Source organism: Conger conger, chromosome 1 (genome assembly GCF_963514075.1).
Source record: "Conger conger chromosome 1, fConCon1.1, whole genome shotgun sequence".
NCBI lineage: Eukaryota > Metazoa > Chordata > Actinopteri > Anguilliformes > Congridae > Conger > Conger conger.
The window spans coordinates 10,051,691-10,067,574 of NC_083760.1; the positions used below are offsets into that span (position 1 = coordinate 10,051,691).

Below are 15,884 nucleotides of genomic sequence, written 5' to 3' on the forward strand. Positions count from 1 at the left end.
GTGTGTGTGAGTGTGGGCCCTTGAGCAAGGCCCTTAACCCTGCATTGCTCCAGGGGAGGATTGTCTCCTGCTGAGTCTGCCAAATGCCATTTATGTAATGTAATAAATGAGTCTGGATAGTATTTAGGTCGTATTTACCATAGTCCACCCTGCCCCACCCATCTTCAGACGGTGGCCCTCTGTTGTCCTCCGAGCTGACCCCTCTTTCTTTTTGTGTCTTTTCCAGGGATGGAGAACCTGGGGATCATCTTTGAGTTCTCCCCCTGGGTGCTGAAGATCTGCCCTGAAGACGGGCTCAAGGTGAGGGAGGGGTCTGAACTGCGCCGGGGTGCTAACCCCGTATCTCTCTTTGTGTTCCCCTTTCACCGTTTCCGTCGGGTGGGGATTGGCGGTCGTGGTCGCGTAGACTTGCAGATACTTTGCACCGAGCTTGATACAATTAATGTTAAAACCACACCTTCCTGGGCCCCAGTGAACTGCAAGCGCCCCCTGAAAATGTGGGTCTTTGGAGCAAGGGAGCCAGCAATCCCTCAGTGCTTTTAGCGTGTTCACATGGGCGTCACACTCCTCAGATCGTCTATGAGGGATTAGTGGGATTTCTGTGGGATTATTCCCTGCTGCCGTTAAAGGATAAAGTTCACTTTCTTTCAGTTTGAGAGTTTCGTTTTCAATTGGCCCAGATGGTTTTTTGGTGTGCTTAACGATATTTTGGATATTTACAGAAGTTTCTGAAGACCTGCAGGCCTTTCACTGGCATGTCTGGGGTGTTTGGGGGTTTGTGGTCGAAGGCTAGAAAATATACTCCATATGGCTCCAAAGCATCTTGTACAGTGAGGATTACGTCAACGTGGGAAAAACTCCAAACTATCCTTTTAAGAAAAGAAATGGGTGGAGGGTGGATAGTGTCTATTGAGCTACTCCAGATTCATTACATTACATTACTTTACATTATAGGCATTTTGGCAGACGCGCAACAAGATTCAAAGTGCATACCCATAACCAGGGACAACTGCACTGAAAACCCTAGAGGAAGTACATTTCCAAGTGCTTGGAATACCTTGCAGATTAACATCTTGATTGGTTGTCGCCGGAGACCCTTTAAACACCGCCGAGCCGTTGAGAAAAGCACGTCGATACCATCTGAGAATCATTTCGTCTTCCCGCGTGCAGTAAACGGTGTCACGGAAGAGGTACTTGCCGAGAGGACGACCCGTGCTTTATTCGCCCTGGCAGGCGAGCCTCGGTGTCTGTCTGCGACTCGGAGCACGCTCAGTACAGGGCGTGTCACGCCCGTCTCAGGCCGCCGTGCCCTCCCGCGCGCGTCCCGGAGCGGAAAAAAAGCGCTGGTCGCGTCTGGAAGGTTCGGCTCGGTTCCTGCGGTCCGCCAGATGTGCGGAGGTCCCGTCGCGAGGAGTTTCCGCGGGTCTGTCTCAAAGACGTCGAGAGGAAAACCTTCCTCGTTACGGATGAATTCGTAACGAGTCGACGAGGCGTCGTCTGGAGTTACTCGGATATTAGGCCGCCTCCTGGAAAGGGACGCTTCAGGAAATATATCACGGCTGGCGAAATGGAAGTGTCAGGATTTTTCCGACGTGGAGAATTCCAAGGCCGCCGCCTCGGTGTAATTCTGCCTGGCGTCGGCACAAAAAAACATTATAAATGCGAGCGTTGCGCCGTGAGGACTTCACGTCATTCGTAACTGAAATGGCGCCGCACTCCGATGTGCCGCTGTATCGTAAACGGCGCGGTGCTGCAGGAGGGGACGGCGTGGTCAGACGTCGCTCTCCATTCCATGGTTTTAAAACGGTCGTTTTCTTTTGCACCCAAGAGTGTCCAATATTTTAAAAAAGAAATCATCCCGTTAGTATGATGTTTTCCACCTGGCAGATACGGCCCGTTAGAATAGGCAGTTTTTTGGTTCACGAAGAGAAGCAGGGGGAAAAGATTGCACTGTCATCATCATCTGATCGTTACTGGCTGTTAGAAAGTATTATTCACGTGTGGCGAATGCCATCACATGTTCAGTCACAATGGAAGTACCACTTCTGCTTCATTTTGACCCAGGAAAGAACCATGTTTGTGTGTGTCTGTGTGTGTGTGTGTGTCTGTCTGTGTGTGCGGGACAGATCTTCACAGAGGACCTCCCGGAGGTGGAGACCCTTCCCAGGCACAAGGTGCTGAACTTCCTGAAGGAGGGCTTCAAGGAGATGGCCGTCCCTTACCTGGAGCACATCCTCCACGTGTGGGAGGACAAGGAGCCGGAGTTCCACAACGTGCTGATCCAGCTCTACCTGGAGAAGGTGCAGGGCCTGATGAAGCAGTACCTCAACTCTCTACCTGAGGGTGAGCTCATCTGGCCTGGGCATTCCTGAGGGCACAGGGCACAGGCACATTAACCTAGACCAGGGACGGGCAACTCCAGTCCTGGGAGGCCAGTGTGTATGCAGGATTTTGCTGCTACCAGTTTGCTGCTACCACCCTGGCTCAGTCGGGCTAATTAGCCACATGCAGCATGACCTATTCACTCGCAAATTAGACCACGATAAAATGCTACAACATTTGCAAAATGCGAGAACGTTTATCAGCTGCTGTTTATATCATGGAATGTGGCTATAAATGGCCGATCGTGTAAATGATTGGGCTAATAAAATAAGAGCAGGAATTGGTTGGAAATCCAGAAACTGATACGGACCGCCTTGCCCATCCCTGACTTGGACAATAATAACGTTAACCTGGCACTGCCGGCGCGTATGGATATACCTAGAAATGCTTCCATTTGCTTTGACAAAAAAGCGGAGGTGGTCCTCTGCAGATTAATAAATAAATGAGTTCATTTTAAACGATGGATCAGCAGGTGAGATTAATCGGGTGCGAGTCCATCAATATGTGCAAGAAAGTGGAGGCACTCCAAGGGGAAAAAATACTTTTTGCTTCCGTTTCATGTTTGTTTTGCTGAAGGCACAGACACATTAATCTAGACCTCCCTGTCTATGTATAAAGACCTACTTGGCCAAAGAGTTTTCATTGTTTTTGCACTATGCCTTTTCAGGCAATATATTTCACTTGGGAGCACTAAGCTGGAGGGTATTTTACCTTTTAATTAACAAGTTCTCTTCTTCTGTTTCCTTTCTCTCTCTCTCAGGCGTACCCCCAGTGGCTGCTGGGAAGGAGGAGGGAGAGCTGGGGGAGTACAGAAACAAGCTGTTGAGTTTCCTGGACATCTCCTCCAGCTATGAGCCAGCCAGGCTCATCAGCGACTTCCCCTTTGACGGTGGGTGGGGTCTGGGTGTGTTGGGGGAGGGGTGGGGTCTGGGTGTGTTGGGGGAGGGGAGGGGTCTGGCTGTGTTGGGTGGGGTCTGGGTGTGTTGGGGGAGGGGTGGGTTCTGGGTGTGTTGGGGAGGGGAGGGGTCTGGCTGTGTTGGGTGGGGTCTGGGTGTGTTGGGGGAGGGGTGGGTTCTGGGTGTGTTGGGGAGGGGAGGGGTCTGGCTGTGTTGGGTGGGGTCTGGGTGTGTTGGGGGAGGGGAGGGGTCTGGCTGTGTTGGGTGGGGTCTGGGTGTGTTGGGGGGGTGGGGTCTGGCTGTGTTGGGGGAGGGGTGGGGTCTGGGTGTGTTGGGGGGTGGGGTCTGGCTGTGTTGGGGGGGGTCGGGGGGGGTCTGGGTGTGTTGAGGGAGCGTTCCAGGTGGGGTCAGACTGGGTGATGTGACTATAACAGGGTTTCATTGGTCTCAGTCCAGGGTGTAATCTCGCACACCGTCACTGTGCTAATAGGTTTAATAGCTGTATCGCTCAGGAGTCTTGGGATTAGGCCTCTGTGTAAACACATTGTGGTCACAGGTTATTTCTGACCAATAGCATGTGTAAATAAACAGACAATCTGTCAGGGCTACAGGTCAGAGCACAATCTAGCTACATTCTTCTGAGCATAATATAAAATGATCTATTATTGCATGAGATTTTTTGATTACATATTTGGCATACCACCTCTTGAAGCAGGGAACGTCTTAGCAACACCGTCTGGTGTTGATACTGTGTAGGAATGAGTGAGAGTCTGCCTTTAACACGGCCACTGATGATTCTATTGTTTATGTTTGCTTTGTGCCTGGCTTTGGGGAGAAGGGTTGGGTAAATGATTTTTAGGACTTTTATACAAACGGCTGGGCGTGGGAGGCGGGGTTTGGCGCTTTCATCCCGTGGAAGCCCCGCCCCCATTGTGCGGTGTGACCACACCCAATCTGGAACAGTTTTTTTTAAACAGCTGGAAATCATTTGTCTCGCTGCAAGATGTGAACATTTTTACTTTTTGATGTATGGAAATTTGACACATTAATAAGCCATTTTTGTTTCTGGTTGTTTTTTTTATTAAAATTCTGATTTATGGGAGTTTTGCTTAAACGTTTTATATTGTATTCATGTATTCTGCCCATTCATTTCAGAAGGGACAATTAATCATCGTAGCAAAGTAATAATAAAGCGTGCAACTTTTTGTCATTATTATTTTGTTTATTTGGCACATCCCAGTACCTTGATTTCACCAGTAGATGGCAAAAGAGACACAAATACAGGGATCCAGTGAAGTAGTCGCTGCCCCTGATTAGTGCCGCTTGCGTCTTGGTGCGTTTAAATTTAATCACCATGCGTGATTGATTAATCAAAGGGGTGTTTTTGAAAAATATTGTTAAAGCCTGAAACAGAAGTTTTGGCTCAGGTTAGATAAGAAAGACACAACTAGGTCATTGGTTCATGTTTTATTGACCTGACGGCAACATTTCATATCAGTATCTGGGTGAACCAACATCAGGGTAAAGTGGAGCAGTAGTCCAGTTTTGGCTCCAGTGAGATGGCACTCTGTCCATATTGGTGATTTAAAGTAAGCAGTAACAGATATTCGCACACTGCTTGCGTATTTATTACTGCAGCAATTCTACCAGCATGGTTTTTGTCAGGCAAACACCTCGGGGGCTATAAAAAGTGCTGTAATGCTTTGCTTTTTGTGAAACTAAAATCTATAAATATGCCCTTTAATGAAAGATGAGAATCTGCAGTTTAAGCACTTGTTGAAGTGTTTGATCACAAATCTAAAATTGTGGAAAAACCGAGGCAAATCAAGAAAAAAATATCTTTGTCTCAAACATAATGGGGCTCACTTTACGCAATAAGTAACCAAAGGCATTTGCCTGAGCAAGAGCCGATTGCCTCTGATTCATATTGGTGTTTCGGTCTGTGTGTGTTTGTGTGTGTCTGTGCGTGTCTGTGTGTATGTGTATGTGCTTCTGTGTGCGTGCGTGTGCGCGCATACGTGTATGTGTGTATGTCCGTATGTGTACGTGTGTGTGTCTGTGTCTGTGTGTGTACGTATGTGTACGTATGTGTACGTATGTGTACGTCTGTGTGTGTCTGTGTGTGTCTGTGTGTGTCTGTGTGTGTCTGTGTGTGTGTGCGTGCACGTGCGTGTGCGCGTGTGTGTGCGTATACGTGCGTGTGTGTGTGCGCGTGCATGTGTGTGTGCGTGCGTGCGTGCGCGCGTGCGTGTGTGTGTGTGTGCGTGCGTGCGCGCGTGCGTGTGTGTGTGTGTGTGTGCGTGTGTGTGCGTGTGTGTGTGTTGCTGCAGGTCTGCTGGAGGAGAGAGCCCTGCTGCTGGGCCGTATGGGGAAGCATGAGCAGGCACTCTTCATCTACGTGCACATCCTGAAGGACACCCGCATGGCAGAGGAGTGAGTGTCTCCATCTCCCTGCGGCTAAATTAGGGATCGGACTGTCCTCAAACCACCTTGACTCTGTGGCTCTGCGGCTACAAGCACTAAAATAGGGATTACATGGCCATAACGTCACCTTGCTGGTAAAAAACAGGAACTCCACCAATGTTGGTTGAACAACACTGATAGTTAATTGTAGATTTTTTCAGGGTATACTTCCTGGCTTCTTAGCCAGGTATTAGCCATAAAGTAGCGAGAAAGTGTCCACCTATCACCATTGCAGTTGTTCTACTTGGTTCTTAGTAACAGACCCCATGATTGGTGGAGCTCCTCTCTGGCCCACAGAGCACAGAAAAACACCGCCGCATTGCCACTGTGAAGACCTCTGTCTAACAAGGCTCTCATTATTAATAAACACTGCTTAATGGTCACTTTCTCCTCTGAACATGCTCACGCAACAATGGTACTGATCACATTCACGATAGCCACTTAAAATGCTTCCTTCCCTCCAACTTATATTAGACCATTCAATGAATAATTGCTTAGAAAAAAAAAAAATATATTTTTCTAATCGCATTACTCTGCCTTCCCAAGGTACTGTCACCAGCATTATGACAGGGAGACGGATGGCAACAGAGATGTGAGTAAGACCTCCCTCTGTGCTAAAATGGATGCCTTCTGTGTGTACTCAGTCACGTATAAACAGCCCTGTGTACCAGGGATTTATCTGCTGAGAAGCACTCACTGGCCGTGTGTGACACCCATCTGTCTCTACAGGTGTATCTGTCTCTGCTGCGCATGTACCTGTCTCCCCCGGACGTGCACTGTCTGGGGCCCATTAAGATGGAGCTGTCTGAGCCTCAGGCCAACCTACAGGCAGCGCTGCATGTCCTGGAGCTCCACCACAGCAAGCTCAACACCACCAAGGTATGACGGTTCGCCAGCGGGTGAAGCCCAGGAACGCTAACATCAGATACGGCACAGCTAACGCTAGTCACGCTACGGCTAACGCTAGTCACGCTACGGCTAATGCTAGTCCTGCCACGGCTAACTGCAAACACCCTATGGCTAATGGCAGACATGCTACGGCGAACGGCAGGCATGCTACAGCTAACGGCAGTCGCGCTACGGCTACGGCTAACGTCAGTCGCACTATGGCTTTGGCTAACAGCAGTTGCGCTACGGCTAACGGCAGTCGCGTATGGCTACAGCTATCGGCAGTCACGCTATGGCTAAGGCTAACGTCGGTCACGCTATGGCTACGGCTAACGGCAGTGGCGCTATGGCTTCAGCTAACGGCAGTCACACTATGGCTACGGCTAACGGCAGTGGTGCTATGGCTTCAGCTAACGGCAGTCACACTATGGCTACGGCTAACGGCAGTCACGCTATGGCTACAGCTAACGCTAGTCGCGCTATGGCTAGGGCTAATGCCAGTCACGCTAGCAGCTGAACAAGATCTCTAGCTGTCAAATGAGGTGTGCTTTGTTAGGTTTGGAGTGAGAGCCTACAGGGCAGTTGATATCCAGGAACAGGGTTGGGTAGCCCTGCATTAAGGCTTTCAGCAGGGCTATCAATTCATTTATCACACACAGACACACACCGCCTCTTGGGGCCCCCTGTACACACACACACACACACACACACCGCCTGTTGGGGCCCCCTGTACACACACACACACACACACACTGCCTCTTGGGGCCCCCTGTACACACACACACACACACACACCGCCTCTTGGGGCCCCCTGTACACACACACACACACACACACACACACACACACCGCCTCTTGGGGCCCCCTGTACACACACACACACACACACACACACACACACACACACACGCCTCTTGGGGCCCCCTGTACCCGATCGTGCTTTTCCTGCTCTTACACCCTGAGCTCGGTCCCCGGTTGTCAAAATTGTGGAAGAATTTTCATTACGAAGTGTAAACAAGCGGCGATATTTTAATGTGTGTGCTGTCACAGATCTTTTACGTCAGTGCCGAACACTCTCCTCGCCCTCTTGCTTAATCTCATTGCCGCGATAAATTTCCTCCCTCTGTTGACGTTTACAAGCTGTTTGTTTACGACTAACGCGACCAGCCCTGAGGCCGCGTCCGACCGGCGGAAAGCTCTCATCCGACTCGTCAATGAGGAGATTATCTCTCCCGAGCGGCCCAGCGGCGGTGTTTGCCAAGCGTTACGACTCCGTGCCGCTCCTGGGTAAAATTCAACAGAAGGGCGCGGGACAGCTTGTGGAATTTTTACGATGGAGCTCATGTTTTAGGCCGGCTAGAAGTCAGAGGGCTGCTCGGGGAATCCTCTTCATACTTTACATTACATTATATTAATGGCATTTGGCAGACGCCCTTATCCAGAGCGACGTACAGTTGATTAGACTAAGCAGGAGACAATCCTCCCCTGGAGCAGTGCAGGGTTAAGGGCCTTGCTCAAGGGCCCAACGGCTGTGCGGACCTTATTATGGCTACACCGGGATTAGAACCGCCGACCTTGCGTGTCCCAGTCATTTACCTTAACCACTACGCTACAGGCCGCCCTACTTGTGTTTGATTTGCACTTCGTTGTACGACGCTCTGGATAAGAGCGTCTGCTAAATGCCATGTAATGTAATGTAATGGAATCTGGGGAATTTGGGGGAGACCGTGGAAACGACCCGCGTCTAAACACCGCCACGCGAGCGGATTCTTAACCGAGAGCCGCGTGACCGTCACAAACAACCGGGTGACGGTTTTTTCGGTTAACAGCGTTGCCGTTTAATATATAATATGGAAATGCAATAATATGTTTTCAAATAATATTCAAATGGTGGCGCATTGAGGCAGATATTTTAATATCGGCGACCCCAAGTCGCGCTGGCACACCCACCCGCCCGTGACCCGTTGGGTTTGGGGCATAGTCTGGATATGACTCTGCTGGCTGAAGCTGTAATTTTAAGAGCTCTCTCCCTCATTGAAAAAGCCCTGTGATCGAGTTACTGCCATAATGAGCTGGTGTTAGGGTCCAGGGAGCTGCTCGAACCTGAGACATGAGGCACGGCCTGGGCTGCTTTTATGGGGCTCTGCCCTCATTTCCTCTGTACGGTGGGCTGGCTGTGGGCCCGGGGCCTGCCGAAAGGGGGGCGACCGGCCGTTACGCAGAGTTACGGCTCTCTGAGGTGTCCGTCACCAGAAATGAGCTTGGCACAACGAGCAGCATGTGTCCCCTGAAATGCTGTGTTATTTCTCCGGGTTTCCCCGAACTCGTGCGTACGCTCGCTGTGACCCGTGCCAACGTAACCCCCGCTGTCGTCCTGTCCCCGTCACCCAGGCGATAAACCTGCTCCCGGCGAACACGCAGATCCAGGAGATCAGGGTGTTTCTGGAGAGCGTGCTGGAGGAAAAGGCCCAGAAGAAACGCTTCAACCAGGTGCTCAAGAGCCTGCTGCAGGCCGAGTTCCTACGGGTGAGTGTGTGTGTGTGTGTGTGTGTGTGTGTGTGTGTGTGTGTGTGTGTGTGTGTGTGTGTGTGTGTGTGTGTGTGTGAGTGAGTGTGAGTGAGTGAGTGTGAGTGAGTGTGTGAGAGTGTGTGAGAGTGTGTGAGAGTGTGTGTGTGAGTGTGTATGTGTGAGTGTGTATGTGTGAGTGTGTATGTGTGAGTGAGTGAGTGAGTGAGTGAGTGAGTGAGTGAGTGAGTGAGTGAGTGAGTGAGTGAGTGAGTGAGTGAGTGAGTGAGTGAGTGAGTGAGTGAGTGAGTGAGTGAGTGAGTGAGTGAGTGAGTGAGTGAGTGAGTGAGTGAGTGAGTGAGTGAGTGAGTGAGTGAGTGTTATTTTTCACGGCCCTTCTCTGTGACGGTTAAACTGTGGTGTGGGACAGGTCCAGGAGGAGAGGATCTTCCACCAGCAGGTGAAGTGCATCATCACGGAGGAGAAGACCTGCCGAGTGTGCAAGAAGAAGATTGGGAACAGGTGAGCGAGGGCCTGGGCGAGCCAGCCTGGAGGAGCGTGGGGTGATGGGAGTTGTAGTTTATTTTTATTTTATTTTTGTTAAACACACTTCCCAGAAAAAAATGCAGCGTTGTGGCTCCATAGAGAGGTCTCTCTCTTGTGCAACACTGGCCTGAATAAACCGAGGAAACAAATCAGAAATTAGTCTGGGTGGTGACGGTCGGGTCACTGAACGTGTGTAATGGCTGACTAATGGTAAGCCGTCACTGGAACTCGGGAGGAGAGGAGTGAATACGTCCCGGGGGAACAGCAGATGTTGTTTCACCACCGACCTCCGCCCGGCCTCTGAAATTCCTGGGTTTAGCGAGGAGCTCCGTGTTGTTTCTGGCCTCGCAGGAGGAGCAGGGCTGAGTTAATGCAGCCATTCGGGCCCTCTTCTGGGGCCTTCTTTCACCTCCCACTCATTACACCTCCCTCTCATTACACCTCCCCAGAGGAGACCGGTGACATCACATCACATTAAAATCACTCTCATGCGGAGAAAATCGCAGAAGTGGACAACATCGGTGTTAGACTCGGGGATCATAAGTACTCATTATAACCATGAAAATGGTAACCATATGTTTGTATTGCTAAGCTAGTACTCTGTACAGCATGGATCCTCAAATCTGGCCCTTAAATCCAAATCCAGCTCTGGTTATCTTTCCTGCCCGGTAATTAACTGAACAATCAGTGCTGCTGATCGGCCAGACTGCCTTCACACCTGACTCTAAAAGCAGGGTGGAAGCCCCAGCAGTTCTTCCCCAAGGTGTAAAATACCGCAGCACATTAACACACCTCAGTTAACTTACTTTTAAATGATCGATGCATTTAATAATCTTAAATCAAATCCAGTTGTGTTGTGTTTCAGAAGGACAGTCCCATTACAGAACAAAAAAAAATGTCTCAGCGTTGTTGCGTGTGCTATAAACATGCCTGGGCTGTGTCTTCCTAACTCGCACAGTTTGACTTGCAGAACACGCCCTTGCTCCCAGCGCACTTTCCACAACACGAGTCATTTCAGCTTTACAGCCATGAAATCATCGGCACTTTACTTGTGGGTCTAAGCTAACAGGAGTATATTTTTTTTATTAGACATTAGCTCACTATTGCGGCGATGACTTAGTGGTGAATTACAGCCCGTTTCCTTCTCTGGCTCGCTGGGTTTTACACTCTGCGGTCTGACTCCACACCTAAGCAGCTCGGTCTAACTGCGGTCCAAACGCTGACGGGCCTTCGCGGCAATCGCACCGAAAACCCCGTCGGGGAAAATGAATAGTGTTTTTCCTGTCTGAGTGTCAGTGTCATCGTCGTTGGCCAGACTGGACAGGATGCGCTCAAGGTGTGTTGGTAATGTCCTGTGATTTATCCCTTGTGTTATTGTGGAATGAGGCTTTGAAATCCACAGAAGGGATGTAGTCCAGGCGGAAAATCTGCCGGTTTTCACGACCGGGTTTGATGTTGTGTTGATCTAACTCGAGCTTTGCTGGGCTGAACGGCCTGTTCTCTTCATGTTATGTTCATGTAGTATTGTTCACATAATGATGTCTGAGCCTGTGTTTTTGTGTTCAGTGCTTTTGCCAGGTACCCCAATGGCGTGGTAGTGCATTATTTCTGCTGTAAGGATCGCAATACGTGCCCTACCGAACTGTGACACCGCCCCACCCCCACCCCACCCCGCCCCCCTCCTCCCGAGCACATGGAGGATTCTGGGATACACGCACCGCAATTCGCCGCCTCGCCGTCACCGTAATCACCCCCCCCCCCCCCCCCCCCGAGCCAGGGGCTCACACTGGGCATGCTCTGTGGAGTACGACTCCGCCCACAGTGCGGAACTCCGGAACTCTGGAACTGTGACACTGTGGAGCTCCGCCCCTTCTCTACGCTCCTGTCGCACCATTGGCGGTCCTGCTTGGCTCTGGGGGAGGGGCTACGGGAGGTGTCTCCCCCCCTCGGAGAGTGACACCGACGGAATCTCCGCGCTACGCGCCCCTTGTTCAGAAGGAGCTGGAACCGGTGTGTGTGTGTGTGTTCAAAGAGGATCCTTATCCTTATCCTTATCCTGAGCCCGCTCTCACCATTCTTCTGCTTATCGCCGGTGTAAGATGTATGTTAATCGGAGTCGTTTGCTACTTTTCCAGTTGGTGTCTTACTTTCCTCGAGGGGCAAGATGTGATGGGCACGACAGACACACAAGGAACAAGCGGAAAAGCTTCCGCTGTGCCAGTCACTGTGTCTATGCAGGGTATACACTGTACGGTGCGGTACATTCCGCTTTAAAAGGGGCCTACATTTTTTGAGTGTGTGCTGGAATGTAGAATAGAGTGATTGTTCTTTCCCATAACCCCCCCCCCCCACCCCCCTGCCCCTGTATGAGGTCATTCTTGAGGTGCACAAGACCGCAGAGCACATCTTTAGCCTGTCTCAGGTCTAACGACATCACTCCAGTGCTTGCTTGGAGCACTATATTGTACAGAGAATAACTGGAAATTGTTACTTTTAAGATTTAACATTTTTTTTTTTGCGAACTATTACGTTTGTACGTGAACTTTTTCCCCCCCATTCTTTTTTTAAGCTTAAAAGCTGAGGACTAACTATGTAATGTATTAATACACAAATAATGTAAAGAGAGAGAGGCCTGGCAGCATGGCACTTTAAGCTTAGGACATCGATTTGACATTTTTTGGCAGTTTATTTATTGTATCGCCTCTGCTGATTTAACGGAAGGAAGACTGACCACATTTCAGATGAAGTCCCCATTTGGTTATGACCATACCTCCCCATACATTCTCCCAGTCTTCCCCCTCCACAATGTAAAAAAAAGAAGAAGAAGAAAAAAATGCATTTTGTAAAATATGTATAATGGTTTTCGGGGGAAGATTGAGAGTTTGAGATACTTGGTTAATGGTGAAGATGAAGTATTTTAAAGACGATGCAATGGAAATGTTCATATTGAAATGGCTTCATTGGTAATAAATGGTCTATACAATCTCATTCCATTGTGTGTTCATTACATAACATTACATAACATTACATTACATTACAGGCATTCAGCAGACACACGTCTCCGTGGTGACTTCCACAGTTTTAACATTTTTTACATAGTATCCAGCTGCACATACACAGGAGCAATATCCTGGATGCATAGCATAGAGCTGGATATATATACTGAAGCGATTTCCTGAATACATTGCACACAGCTGGTTATATACCAGTGATCCTCGCTCCTGGTCCCAGAGCAGGGTCTGCTGGTTTCTGTCTTCTCCTTCAGCATCAGCAACCAATTCAGAGCCAAGGAACCAGGTGAGGTGAGCTAACTGTAATTAACTGCCTTAATTGATCAATTAAGTGCTGAGTAACAACAAAAGCCAGCACGCCCTGCGGCTCTCCAGGACCAGGAACGAGGACTGCAGATATACTGAAGCAATTAAGCTTAAGTACCTTCCTCGAGGGTACAACAGCCGAGTCCTGGCTCAGAACTGAACCTGCAACCTTTAGGTCCGTGGTAACCAACACTGTTCCGCAAGATCCAGTGCCCTGCAGCTTTTGACATTTTTGAAATGCAGAATGGCAGACCTCCAGGAACAGGGTTGGTTACCTCTACAAAATTGTAGCCAGACATGCACAACCAGGGCCGAGCCGTTTCAAGATTTTGTGCCAACTTCTGGTCTTAAGCTATGACAGTCAATTAAATAATTATCTGACGTGTATGGGTACTGGCTACAGCCGCAGGCTGCGAGTGTATCCAAATGATTTTACTGTGCTCAAGTACAGGCTTGATGAACCAGGGTAATTTATAGAGCTGTCTGCACATTAAAAACAAGCCAATTGGTCAGAAAAAACCCCAGTATGCAGACCGGCCCTGGTATAGGCCCAATTCCCTGACCCATGATGCTGTGCTGCCACCCTGTTCCTGCAGTGAGGCATCACACTGGCACTGGGCCTCAGAGCAGCAGAACCTTCGGAGCAGCCTGTCCATCAGTGGTGGCCCAGGGGGCCGGGTCTGTACCTGAATCTCACCTACATTTACGCCATCTGACAGTACAGTGGCATTCCTCGACGAGCACAATTAATTAATGACAACGACAAGGTTTTGTGTCTCTATAAGAAACCTATTACTGAGATCTAACCGACGAAGGAGCCTGTGTAACACATCCAGCCAATTGGAAACAATTACAAAACTAAAGCCTCCAGAACCTGCATTCACTACGGCCCCCGAGGACCGGAACCACCACCCCTCCCCTGAGCCCCGCTGTAAGTTGAGTGGCTCTCCCTACTGCCGGCTGGTCAACAGGGGGTTACAGTGCACTGCAGAGTCTGGCCTGAGTCACAGAAGCACAGCAGCGTCCAAATGAGTAGAGGCGGAAATGAGACTGACATAATTAAACGGTTGTATCAGCCAGTTATGAAGATGGGAGATTAGGCTCCGGGCCCTCTGAGTTTTCCGAATGCAACGTGGCACGACCTCAGCACTCCGCTAACCCCCTTCATCATTCCACTTTTTGGCGGAGAGAGCGAGATTCATTTTGCGTGATGCTCAATATCGCCATCCTCCATTTTTCACCGCTCTTGGGTATTTGCCGGAAGTGCGACTGACATGTTCGGCGTGGGGGTGGGAGGGGGGGAGAGGTCCCCAGCGGTGGCGTAGAGACTGCAGGCTCAGATCCCAGGCTGCCCCTGACGGATGGGCTCTGCGACTTTCTCAGCCATTATTCAAAAGCGCTTCGGAAGATTATAAATTCAGCCAGAATTAAGTGTCTGGAAAGAAAAACGCTAAGTCGGTTATGAGTGCTCCAGTGACGAACGGAGTCCATTTTGCTCAGCTTAGCCATCTTCTTCCCTTCTTCCCAACAAACATCTGATCTCACTGATCTCATGTATATTATGTACATGTGAGTGGAGTTACGTTTTATTCTTTGATAAGTTGCCATTAATGACCTCAAGGACCTCAAAGTTCTTGAGGCCATTTTGTGGATTTTAAATTGTCATCCAGCCCCCCCCCCCCCCCCCCACGCACACTGATTTTATACAGTTACATCACAAAGTAAATTAAAACTTTTAAGCTTTTAAAATGAACACCGAGAATGTTTAGATTAATCTTTTATTTTAGTTTCCTAATATTCTTGCTGGCACTGTACTCTGTAAGAAGGCTGTGCAGCAAATGTATAAAATTAGCTTTTTGTTTTGTTCTTTTACATATGCAACATTTTGACTTTATTGCTTATTTTATGGTTGTGCTTTTAACTTTAACTGTCCTCTTGTGCTGGGGAATGAGCCAGTTCTCATTTTAACTGCCGTGATTTAAACGCAGCTTAGAGATGCTGTATATCTTCACTGGCACTAAAATAAATTAAAGGGAATCATTTTTGGAATTCACAAATGGGGCTTTTCAAAGATGAAAACAGGTGCAGGACGGCTTTTTGTGGTTCTTGCCAAAAGACGGTTGTGATTATCTCAGTCCTCTGGAAAAACATGTGATCAGACATTGCAGAATTGTTGTCGTCACTGACATCTATATGACACTGTTATCTTAAGCTGACTTTCCACTGCAGGAACCTTTTCCGCAATTCAGGAAAGTTTTGTGGGACTCCTGGCTCTGTATGGTTTAGCTGGTTGACCAGTTCAGACTAGCTTGACATGGTTTAGCTGGTTGATCAGTTCAGACCAGCTTGACATGGTTTAAGCTGGTTGACCAGTTCAGACTAGCTTGACATGGTTTAGCTGGTTGACCAGTTTCGATCAGCTCCCAGCTCGACATGGTTTAGCTGGTTGACCAGTTCAGACTAGCTTGACATGGCTTAGCTGGTTGACCAGTTCCGATCAGCTCCCAGCTCGACATGATGTAGCTGGTTGACCAGTTTGGACTAGCTTGACATGGTTTAGCTGGTTGACCAGTTCAGATCAGCTCCCAGCTCGACATGGTTTGACCAGCTCAAGCTATGTTTTCAAACAGCTCAGACAAGCGACCAGTACTAGCTGGTTGATCAGCTCATATATAGTTATACCCAGTTTGAGCAGCTCAATATTTAAGCTGGTGGCAAGGGCTTCATGTTCTCATTTAGTCCCGGCTCGTAAGGTATTATGAGGGGCGGGAAGGGAACAGCAGTGATTCGTTTGAGGAAGCGTTCAGGTTATAGCTTGCGTAGCCTCAGGTCTTTGGGCAGGATGAAACGCACTTCACTTCACACGCACACTGTTCTATAACAACAA

The 15,884-nt window shown here is 49.1% G+C and overlaps 1 protein-coding gene across 2 annotated transcripts in view; it reads left to right on the forward strand.

Moving 5' to 3' along the window:
* The window catches only part of vps39 (VPS39 subunit of HOPS complex), a 28,343-nt gene extending 15,680 nt beyond the window's left edge, over window positions 1-12,663 (forward strand). For both annotated transcript variants that reach the window (XM_061249532.1, XM_061249540.1), the window contains exons 16-24: window positions 227-300; window positions 2,127-2,343; window positions 3,143-3,271; window positions 5,609-5,711; window positions 6,288-6,333; window positions 6,471-6,620; window positions 9,021-9,155; window positions 9,565-9,656; window positions 11,247-12,663. In XM_061249532.1, the coding sequence (XP_061105516.1) occupies window positions 227-300; window positions 2,127-2,343; window positions 3,143-3,271; window positions 5,609-5,711; window positions 6,288-6,333; window positions 6,471-6,620; window positions 9,021-9,155; window positions 9,565-9,656; window positions 11,247-11,328 (1,028 nt within the window). In that variant the 3' untranslated portion in view covers window positions 11,329-12,663. The remainder of the gene's footprint in view (window positions 1-226; window positions 301-2,126; window positions 2,344-3,142; window positions 3,272-5,608; window positions 5,712-6,287; window positions 6,334-6,470; window positions 6,621-9,020; window positions 9,156-9,564; window positions 9,657-11,246) is intronic.
* The last annotated feature ends 3,221 nt before the right edge of the window (window positions 12,664-15,884 follow it).